This window comes from Elephas maximus, chromosome 6, assembly GCF_024166365.1.
Source record: "Elephas maximus indicus isolate mEleMax1 chromosome 6, mEleMax1 primary haplotype, whole genome shotgun sequence".
NCBI lineage: Eukaryota > Metazoa > Chordata > Mammalia > Proboscidea > Elephantidae > Elephas > Elephas maximus.
The window spans coordinates 87,226,966-87,239,063 of NC_064824.1; the positions used below are offsets into that span (position 1 = coordinate 87,226,966).

Here is a 12,098-nt window from a genome sequence, read left to right on the forward strand (position 1 = left end):
TAGGGTCACTATGAGTCAGAACGGACTCGACAACACCCAACAACAACAAAAACCTCACAAAGCCTAAATTACTGTAATACCTCTTTAAGATCTATTATAAGCACTTTAGAAATAAAAATTTTAAAACCAAATGTTTTTCTACATATGTCTCTTATGATGCTTCCCAACAAAAGTCCTCCACATTTCCTTGATGTTCTCTCTCCCTCTGGAAACATACAGTTTTGGGAAGAAACAATGGCCAGAAAGTCCTGGGATCAAAAAGGAACTAAATAATGGGGCTAATAAACCATCTATACCTCTCAGATATCTTTAAAAAAAGAAAAAAAGGATATATATAGGGTGAATTCATAGTGCCATCTTCATATAAGGACAACACCCACCCTACACTGGCAGAAACTCAATGGTTATTCTTAGTGGTATAGTTAGGTTATGTCACCTCTCCTGGTAAAGTTATTGCTGACTCATTTATGAAACATTACAGTTGCCTACTTAGTCATTTATACTCCTCTTCCCTCCAGAATTATTGAAAGTAATTGAAACAGAACTGAAATGCTATACTGAGGTTATTTTGAAATGTTAGACAATTACCTTGGAACCAGTTGCTCCAACTTCACCTTTAGGGCCTTCAAGGCCTTTGTGTCCCTGGAAAAAAAAAAATATCAGTTTGTATTTGTATATTCATTTTCAATTCTGAAAGCACAAAAGAAGAAAAATAAGATCACAGAACATGCCTTATGAAAACATATTTCAAATTTAAAGTTGTTACTAAAAATGTTTCTAAACTCTTAACCTTTCTGAAAGTCTATTCAAAGAAAATTAAATAATTCCTTTTTACTTGGATTTAATAATTTATAATATTTAAATTAATAAAACTTAATATCTTTAGCTTTCAACGTTCTCACCTTTCAAGTATTGGTAACATCACAGTAATTTAATCTATAGCCACAAATTTAAAAAGTTGCTCTGACAAAAGCATATAGTTGTATACTTTATGTAGGTATAAGATATGAGTTATATTTATGGATAATGTTCAAAATATTTAATAACTAATACAGCAGCAAGCATTTTAGTCAGAAGCTCAGCTTTTCAAAACAAAAAACAGCCAGTATACACTAGTTGAATATCAGCCATGTTTTCTTCTATACATTGCTATATTACATTGATATAAATGTAGCTTGTATATAATATATAAAAAAAAAAAACTATCCTGAATTATAAAAGGAGAGGCATTCTATGGCTTTCCAAGTCTGGGTTGCCTGCCCGCCTGTGATCTACAGCACTCTCTACTTATAAATACCATGTCACTTATTCCACTGTAGAGTAATTGCCTATTTTCTTAACTGTATCTTTTACTAGCCTGAAGCTGCAGGCCATGGGTGGTTTCTTGTTCATCACTGTATCCTCTTTCATGACACAGTACGTAATAAGAACTCAAAATATATTTGTTTATCCAATCAAATTAAATTAAAAGGAAATGTAAAAAAGCATTGTGATTTCGGTAACCATGGATGCATACTACAACCACAGCCAGTTACGAACAAATGGAAAATAGATATCTAAAGGTTCTGAAGAGAGTTCTCCTCAGACCCTACTCAGTATTATGATGGATTGACTTACTCGGTGACCCTTCAGGCCTGGAAGACCAGGAGCCCCAGGAAAGCCTCGAGCTCCCTGGGTAAAAAAAAAAAGAGAAAAAATAGATAAAGCATTTCAGAATCATGAATAAGAATAGGAAGTTTCTTAGTGTATTTTTTATTTTTTCAAAAGATATCTAGACATAGTTTTCACCAACATACTAAAGAACAGAAAGTAACTATATACTTTCATCTATCAAAATATAACAATGTATTGAAAAATTAGCAAAGTAGACAAATTGTTAGAAATGGGAATTTAACTTACACAGAAACGTGCATTGATGCCAAGTACTGATTTGACGACATTTTTATATTTTCAAATGATATCACTGTATTATAACTACTAGCAAGGAAAAAACAAAACTAGAGAGTAAACACAAATCAACATGTTCAGTATTTGAATCAACTAGGTCAAGACATAAGGGGAAAAAATCAATAGATGAACCCAGGGAAAAAATATATTGCCTCTCCTTTATATTATTCCTTTATATTTGGCAGAAGAGTAAATGCATTTGTGGCAAACCAATTTCTTATTGTTTTCTTCTGAACTTCTAAATATTGGTGGCAGGGTATAACTGAAAGGACAGTATTAAAATGTGATCAGGAAAATATTTTTAAATGAGATATTCCAGAGCACCTTTGTGGATTTATGGTTTTTTAAAAAACTAAATAAGGAAATAAAATATTCAACAGATAGGAAAGTCAAGCAATACGGAGAGTGCATGGCTTGGTTTCTTAGCTCAATGAATTCTTAATTTCTGCTAATTTTATGCTTCTTCCACCTAAACCCATCCAAAAAAAAGACAATAGAAATCAAATCCAAATGGTAAAACTATTTCTCAATGATACTTGAAATTTTTTCCTCACACTCTCTTAGATAGATAAGGAGCTAGTGACTTGTTTCCTTATTCTCATTTCCTACACTAATTTGGTTTTGAATTGAATTCCCATTACCGCTGCCACCAGTAGATTGTGAGTTCCTTTATAGCATAGATTGACATATTATATTAATGTGTATATAGGCGCACTTAGCTTTATGCCTGACATTTAGTGGGTATTTAATGAATAATCATCAAATAAACAACCAGATGAAGAAACAATTTAACTTTTCTCTAAGCTCTCATAGGACTTTACCTAAACTTTTCTTAAGGGACTTCTCTTGTACTACCACAGTCTTAAAAGGCAAAACCCATCTGCTCTGCACATCGTTGAGTTCATTTACTGTTTACCAAATGAATTAATAAACAACTGAATAAAGAGTTTCAGATGATAAAAGCAAGGCAATCATTCCTCCGTGATCTCTTGAAGAGGAAATGTTCCTTCGTTGTTTTGGGGAGTTCCACGGAAGGGAACATCCAACCATGCTCTCTGAAAAATGGAGTTCTGCTAATTTCTGTTTACACAGCTCTGCTTAGGAATTCTTTCTCTTCAAGACCTCCCTTTAAGTGTTTCCCTTTACTGAGGGTTGCCTCCCCTTCATCGTAAGCAGGAAACTTGGTACATACCCTCTAAGCCTATGGGGGAATTACTGCACTATGTTATTTCAAATAATGAGTTAACTTTTCAGTTTGTTGTGGTTTGCAAGGGAAATTCTCATATGATTTCATATCCCTGATACAAGAAGAAAATGAATCAGATGTACAAGTGCTCATAAAAATTCTCATTCTGCTAACCCAAGACTGTCATCACACCGCAATCACACGTTGTAGCATGTGCTTGCAGAGTACATCTGTGATCTGCTGGCAGGGCACATTTCCTCCCCACGGAAACAACGTGGAGCCCAATGGGAGGTTCCGGCCTGGATTGGTTGAAATGGACATTTGTGTAAATTAACTAAACCTTCTGCCCAAGTCTGTACTTACTTCCCAGGCTGATGGGGGAGGAAAGGAAAGAGGGGGCAATCAGGGAACTGGGGGATTGATTTTATATTTGTAACTAAATAATCCGTAGAGCTCCATAAATCCGCTCAAAAGATCAGCATTCATTTGTTGAAAAAGTCCTAATGTTGAACCTCATCAATTTCCAGAATGTAAAAAAGTAATGTAGTACTGTGGGTTGTACTGAGTGGTAAAAACATTAAGAAATAAGTAGATCAAATCAGTTTAGGATCTGTTAGATAAGGCAAAATCTTTAGCCTAGGAATGTTAGAGGAGGCTTTTTGCTTGCTTACGGTTCTCTAACTTTCCCCATGGCCCGTGTAGCACATCCTAGGGGAAGGCCTATCATTGTAGTGTGAGTGAAGACAGAAAGGTGGGTTCAGAGTGTAGTCAAGTGGCCAGGTCCTGAGTTAGGTAGAGTGGGTTTCCAGGGAACTGTCCCTGTAGTGAGCAGAAGAAGAAAACAGCTGTGTGAGAGGGCTGGCAATCAGTGTATCCTGTCATTGGATTTTAGGGCCCAGAACATCAATCAGGAATTTCAGCCAACGCTAGGGCTTGGGGAGCAGCCAGCGAGGCATCCTGTCCACAGTTTATTGTCCCTGACTTATAAAACACATGTCAACAGATCCTCTTCAAGCTATCGTTTTAGACATGTGGGACAATTTAAATAGAAATATTAAAAGGATTAAAAATGATAAACAGGATTGAGATGTTCTGAAACATAAATAGGTCATAAATAGTGACTTCTCTGAAAATTCAGTGTTCAGTTTGGAAAGTATCCATGTTAGGTTACCTCTTGGAGGATTAGTCATATGGTGCCAATGAAAGCAGGCAATTGGAACCAGCAATCACTCTGAGGAAATATACTGTTTCACAATGGCAGAAAGGAACATTTCTTGGTGATAATGTCTGATACATATGCGCATACAATGAATTACGGGTTAGTTTCGATGTTTTCTGTTTTTTTAAGTGTCTCTATGTTGTTATATTGATGAGTATAAACTTACTGGAGATCCTGCAAATCCCACTTCACCAGGGTTGCCATTTCTACCAGTTTCACCCTTTATAGAAAAAATAAGAGGGGCAAAAACAGATTAAGATGTTTTCCTCTGAGGCTAGATTACAAGTAATTTGCAAATAAAAGATCGTTAGAGAGTCCACAGCCAATGCTCTAAACAGTGTAAAAAACTGAGCTCTATTCCTGATGACAATCCATTCTAACAAGTCAAATTGCAGAGATTTCATTAATTTATGCAGAAGAAGAAATGGATTTAAATTACACTGGTCTTACCTAGCTCACCATTTTATGAACATCAGAATGTACATACACACATATGCTATAAAATTCTATTTAAACATGTGGTACTGAATTGAAATATTATTTACTATTTCTTTTTTTTGTGATAAAAAAAAATTCAACAAGTGGCTGAGATATTTTCTCTATCAGCAAATTTAACATAATCTAATTAAGTTAATCTCATGTCATACAAAAAATATTTATTTGATTTTATCAGTAGCCCACCCGTGATCTTATCCTCATCTGTGGTACAGCTAAGAAAAGAATCCAGAAAAGCAACAGTTGTTGTTCCTCCTTTTCTCTGATAACATGTTTTTAATGTTAAAATGTGGATTACATCAAAATTTTAATTAAAAATTCAACTAAAGAAATGACTCAGCATTGGGGAGCCATATTGACACTTCACTACTAACACATTTAAAACTTTCCATTAAATGAAGACCTCGGAATGATGTTCTACAACAAAAGCAGTGCATTTTTCTTTAAAACCACTTCAGTGGCTCCACCAGCAAGGGATGTGGTGATTGTGGCAACAATTGTAGTATCTTGTGGAGAAATCATAATAAAAAACCTAGGGAACACAGAAAAAGAAACTACCTAAGAACGCAGTACTATCAAAATTAACAGCACTTTCAGATTTTTTTTTTTAATTCCATTCTGCGTTCTCCAATATAGATTGAGTTTAATGGAAACTAAAAGGGCGGGAAAATGAAATGGGAATCAACAAAGAATATTCATGTTAACATTGCAACTCCTTCCTAGTCTCTTCAAAACTTCCAGGCAAAATAAAGAAAGGCAGCTTACGTCTTCACCAGATTTCCCAGGAGGGCCCTCTGGTCCACGTGCACCAACCGGACCCTAATAAAGAAAGGAAACAAAGAATGCTTACCGATATTTACCTATACCTGCCAATGTTATAATCCAAAATATTATGGAGACAGATGAAAAATATCGGAGAGAAATGCTTTATTGATGTTCTGAATGGTATATCTTATCTCTCAGATTCTGTGCTCCATGGGGTGTGGGGGGTTGGAGTTTAATTTCACAATTGCAAATATTTCAGTGCTGTACACAGATCATATTCAAAGCATTTGAATTTAAATGCTCTGCCATCAAGAACACATAGCTTAAGTACAGTCCATAATACACAGTTTGTAAACTGGACTGTAATTTCTTGCTTCATTAAGGGGAGACCTGGGAAAATAAATTCACAACATCATTTTAATGCCTATATTATAACTGGGACTACATGCTTACTTGACATTACCATTGGTCCAGGATCACCAGGTTCACCGGGAGGTCCTGTAGGGCCAATACCACCCTAAAATTGAGAACAAATTATATATTATATGTATATAAATTACATATACAAATCAAAGCAAAACAGAACTCTAAATCCAATACTTTCCATAGTATAATGTGGTTGTTCAGTCTGCTGGATCTGCCATTTTCCAGACCTTGGTCGAATTACTTAACTTCTCTGTATCTATTTCATAATCTGTATAATGGTTGTTGTTGTTAGTTGCCTTTCAGTTGATTCCGACTCATGATGACTGCATGTGTTCGGAGTAGAACTGTTCCATTGGATTTTCAAGGCTGTGACCTTTCAGAACCAGATGGCAAGCCCCGTCTTTTGAAGTGCTTCTGGGTGTGTTCAAACCACAAACCTTTGCACTTGTAGTTGAACACTTAACCATTTGTGCCACCCAGGGTGCCTAACTCATAAAGCTCTTATTAATATTCAAGATGCTAATGCATGTTAAGAACTGAGAGTGCTGGCACAAAGTGAGTGTTCATCATCATCATCATCATCATAACTTCAGCAATGTCATTATCATCACCAACTACTACCTCTTCTATTCACCCGTAGCAGAAATATAAAATGACTTGAAGTAAAACTCCACACAACTCATAATGAAAATATGATATCCTTGACTGAGCTAAGGATTCTTTTCTTTCTTTAAAAAATTATTTCCTAGTGCCTGTCAAATCACTACAAAAATTAAAATAAGTCTACGTCATCATTTTACTGCCACCTAATAGGATGTAGAAAGTACAGTGTTATGGTCTTTTCCAAAATTTCATGGGTGATCACCTTGACTGTCACTGCTAATACTACCATGTGATGATGCCCTTCTCTGATCTGATTTCAAACCTCAGAGTTGGTATATAACCTATTAAGAGAATTTTCAGCATGATATAAGATCAGTAATTTCAGAAGCCAAGATATAATTCTTGGTATTGAAGTCACATAAATAAATCAGCCGACAAAAATTTAGTCCCATGAAGAAACTTTGAAAAAAATGCATATATTTCTCAGTGAAAATTAATTAAATACAGCCTATTCAAAGTAAGTACTGTAATATACAATTTAAAGGCCATCCAAAAACAGTTGTGTCACACAGCTCTTGTGTTTTCTTTTTGCTATAGTACGCAAATTAGTTATGAAAAGACTTACTTGCTGCCCTTGTAAACCTTGTGGTCCTCTTGGGCCAATTGGACCCTTAAAAACACGAGAGGAAAACATTGCATAGTGTTCATGACAATTAGATCAAACATTTCAAAAATGTTGAATCAGCTTTAGAATCTGAAACAGTAAAGCTTTGAGTCAAAGATGATGACATTCTCCATCTGTATTCATATGGATTATAGCTAAATTCAAGAAGATTAAAGCTCGGAATGATTTCTAGACATACCCTCGGGTGCCATAAAGAGAAATACACAATATGTCTGTACACACCCAGCATCTTTGGGACAAGAACTTGCATGCCTAAAGGATGATTCTGTTAAACCAGAACACACACAAAAAAACCTTGCTAGGCATAAAGCAATTATCAACCTGCGTATTCATTTCTTCAGCTTCAGGACCGGTAACTCTCCTAAAGCTTAAATGAGTTACTAGAATCTAAAGGTTTATGAAACCATCAACAATAATGATAGATTATTTTAAATGTCAGTTTAAAATTATCGAGTCCTGAGATTTGTGTCCTTTCTTTCTTTCTTAAAATATGTTGAAAGTATAGAAACTGTATCCACACAGTCCCTCCCGATTTAATCACAAACAAGTGTGTACCAAACGGAAGAAAACAAAAACACAACTTTAAAATTTATTAATTTATGTCTAATCAGTTTTTTAAATGTCACAATTTAAAAAATAAAAGTATTTACATTAAAACCAAGTTCGTTCTTACGCAAAAACTTAATTTTTTTCATTCATCAGAGATTTTAGCAGTAAGAAAATAGCTTTATTTAAAAAAAAATTTTAAACAAACATGTTATCTGAACTCTAATTCAAATGGATGAAAAATTCTTACATATTTCAGAAAAATGTCTCAAGATAATTACTGAATGACACCATAGTGCTTATGGCTTAAAAATATACAATGTTTCATTTCTTATAATGCTGGCCTTAAGGATGGTTACAGGAAGTGTTAAATACAGGGTATGACTCTACACTTCCTATTACTTGAAATTTCATTAATCTGGAATAACTTTAAATTATGTTATAAGCAAAAAAATCATGGAAGATTTGGTTTGGAAAGTGTTAATTCATTTAATGATATTGCACTGTTCCAAATTTCCAAGTTAAAGTTCTTTCCCAGGGGAAAAAAAAAAAAAAAAAAAATGAGAAGCTTCCTGATTGTTGAAGAAATTAGGAAGAGAACGGGGATGCTCAATGGACCCAACACAAAACCTTAGAATTGCTGGCATAAGGCAGCCAGAGAGTTAAGAAACGTAGAAAACAGTAAATAGCAATAGCGAGAATTTTCTTATTTCAGAATTGTATCAAAACACTATTTCTAACATCATAATTATATATTTTTAATTAAAATAGTACAGTTTTCATTGTCATGGTAGTGGTTATACGTATCACAATCCTTTATTTCTGGAAACCACAGCTGTTCAATTATTAATGAAATATATCATTGTTGTTGTTGTTAGGTGCCATCCATCAAGTCAGTTTCAACTCATAGCAACCCTATAGGACAGAGTAGAACTGCCCTATAGCGTTTCCAAGAAGCGGCTGATGGATTTGAACTGCCAACATTTTGGTTAGAGCCAAGCTCTTAGCCAATCCTTTATTAATAGTAATAAGTACTTTGCACAGTTAATAATCAAATGCCACTGGAGTTTTAACTGGTACACAGTGGATTTGACAAGCACATTGAATGAATGAGTGTGGTTAAGAAGACACATATTATTTCTTAACTAGCTAATTTAAAATTCTCTTTTTATAGTGGTTTACCGATGGGTACTTTATCAGTAAAATGTATGCTTACCACAGAGCCAGGCATCAGTCCTACTTGACTCCCAAGTCCAGATTTTTCATCCAACCCAGCCATCTGGGCTGAGAATGGCTATAAAGGCAATGTGTTGACATTATTTTCACAGTAAAAAAGATACATCAACATAGTGTTTTAAATTCATTCTGGGATTCTTAGGAATAACTCTTCAGAGAATCATTTTAAACTTTTGACTTTAAAGCCGGGGAAAAGATTTGAGTTGCTTTTCATTGTATGTGCTTTTGATTAAACATTCTTCTCCAGAGTATTTTATAACTGTGTTGCTTCAGAACACCTACTTACAATGGGTCAAATGTCTAACACTTGAAAAAAGCACAGATCATTCTAGTAACTACTTAGCCAGTCTAATTGATTTCAGGCTTAAATCTCTTTTTCAGATGTCCTCTCATGTTTAGAGCATGCCAAACATCTGAACAAAACCTGAAAGATGCCTTTAAAACATATGTAATAAGACTCTAGATTCCATTTCAGACTGCTTAGATTATGTCTTTCTTTGTTCATGGCCAATAATCTTTAAATTGATAAGAATTTTATAGTGCTCTTAGTGAAACTCTGAATGTTCCAAGAACTGAAAATGATTTTCCTATTCACTTTCAAATTTAAAAAACTCTAGTAGGAAAATTGACCAAAATGTTCATGTATATTCCGGTAGTTACATGAATTTCCAGACTTCAGTGGGAAAAAGATGTCTATATTGTTATAAAAATAAATTGGCAATTCCTTCTACAATCAGTTGAGAAACAAATGTATTAACTGTTGTAAAATAAAACAAAAAAAATTATATTTCAACATCTCAGGGCTCCACATGTTCCTCTGTGAAACTATGCAACCCTCTCATAAATCCCCTATGTTTGCTGCTACGAATTCCAAAAAAAAAAAAAATTATAAAGACGTTTTGTTTTATTTTCCCTCAGGTATGAAACAAATTCAGGAAATAATCAGCTAGCCTTTTTACTGTCAACTCAATGGCTCTTTCATGTGCATCACCACGGATGTGTCATCCTCACTTGGTTTGGAGGACATGACACAGATTTTGTCAGCCTTCTGAGCTTAGAGAACAGCAAAAGAACAGGGATATGTCTCTCTTTTCAATTCAGTGCTAGTGGCCCTTTAGAAGCAACAGGAGAAAGAGCAGAGTTAATGAGGTCCAGAACAGGCATTGAAAGATATAAATTTGAAGACACCATTTAAAAAATGCTACTTTGAATTTTGTAACAATTCCTTGCGGATTTAATACTTTTATTGTTGTAGGTAGCAGCCTTGCATTCAATTTGCTACTCTCAAGTTTAAGGGTTAACCTCGGAACTAACACGATTTAAAACCATAACAATAAATCAATAACTTAATATATTGCCTAAGTATGACATTGAACAATGTACACAACTCACCCTGCTCACGCCATCAGGTCCTGGGTGGGATGGATGTCCAGGAGGCCCTGGGGGACCAGGCTGACCAGGAACACCTGGTTCTCCATCAATTCCCTGAGGACCTCGGGGACCCTAGAAAAACGAGCCGGTGGAAATTAGAACCCACTGTCAGATGTGTACTTAGTAGGAAAGCTACAAATATAGGCTTCTTGATGGAGATGGAGGGTCCATTATTTAAAAAATTAATAGCAATCCAGCTACTATACAGTAATTTCATCAACTACGTCAATGCTGCCAGTGTCAGCCCTGATTAGAGCTTCTACCATTAGGACATGGTCTGGTTAAGAATTTTACTCTTCAACTGCTAAATTCGCAATAATCCATCTTCTTAGAATAATTACAAAATTTCATTCAGTTTATCAGTACTTTAAAATGACCTTGCTCATTTGATGGGGTTTTACTGTTCAACAGTATTCTAATCAATCTGTGTTATATTACAGTTACTATGTATGTGCCTGCTTAACTTCATCCTCTTCCCCTCCAAAAAATGTTGTGGGCCCCTTGATTGGGTGTGCATTTGTTTATATTTCTAATTTTTTAATGCTTCGAATAGTTCCTGATACATGGTAGACACTCAGTATAAATACATTTTGATATTTCAGTCCTCTTTATTCTACTACTTGATGTCCGGCACACTTTATTTTCTTTACCACCTCCAGAGATGGACCAGGTCAATGAGAAATAGAGGGGAACACACAGTGATCCAGGCAATTTCTGGCTTTCAGGGAAAAGAGCAACGATTTCTGGCTGCCAGATTCCACGTTTCTCCAACACACATTCTAAATGCAGCTTGGGAAAATAGCCACGTCCTCAGTTCTGGAAATACTCCACCCCAACTTCATCATTCCCACCAGTATTTTTTGGCTTTTCTCTTTAACCCAGAAGAATCTTCATGAGCTTTATTAGGAAAGAGAGACCTGAAGCCATCATCAGACAATATAACTTTTCTAATTAGAAGCAGGGATACAGATAAAAAAAAAAGTGGTGAGTAAATTGGAGTTTAATAGTAAAAGAAGCTTCTCATGCTTAAAGATAGGAGAATGCCTACTGGCCCACAGCAAGGACTTAAAATGTGAGCCGATAAAGCAGAGGGAGTAAACTCAGGCCAAGCTGAGTTTCCATGTGCTGCTTTGGGAGGGTGACATAACAACTCTTCAGAAATTCAATATTTAATATCTTTCAATATATTCAAACGCTCATATAAATGTGTTTTTGGCTTTTAAAAACATTCTGAAACACTGTGTTAAATCAAAAAAGCACATCTAGTCTACAGGACTTACTCTTATACAAATTGATATTGCAGTTATTGAAGGAAAACTTATGAAAACTACTCAAAGTTAAATGAACATAATGTACAAGATTACAAGTGAAAGTAAGAAAAAACTATAATCTACGAGCATTTTTACTGATAAATATTGAAAACATAAATTATAATTCTGGAATCCATTAAGAATGATATATTTTAATATTTCCAAGTGAGCTGAATCACATACTTTTTATATTAAGGTAAATGTTTTATTTGTCATCACTCCCTCCCACCCCCCAGGATACTTTGCATT

The 12,098-nt window shown here is 34.9% G+C and overlaps 1 protein-coding gene across 1 annotated transcript in view; it reads right to left on the reverse strand.

The window, feature by feature from the left end:
• Window positions 1-12,098, reverse strand: part of COL5A2 (collagen type V alpha 2 chain) — a 154,915-nt gene that overhangs the window by 55,589 nt on the left and 87,228 nt on the right. Inside the window, exons 7-14 of the mRNA XM_049887658.1 lie at window positions 10,501-10,611; window positions 9,089-9,166; window positions 7,267-7,311; window positions 6,076-6,129; window positions 5,613-5,666; window positions 4,519-4,572; window positions 1,618-1,671; window positions 589-642 (exon numbers count right to left, since the gene is read on the reverse strand). Coding sequence (XP_049743615.1) covers window positions 589-642; window positions 1,618-1,671; window positions 4,519-4,572; window positions 5,613-5,666; window positions 6,076-6,129; window positions 7,267-7,311; window positions 9,089-9,166; window positions 10,501-10,611 — 504 coding nt within the window. The remainder of the gene's footprint in view (window positions 1-588; window positions 643-1,617; window positions 1,672-4,518; window positions 4,573-5,612; window positions 5,667-6,075; window positions 6,130-7,266; window positions 7,312-9,088; window positions 9,167-10,500; window positions 10,612-12,098) is intronic.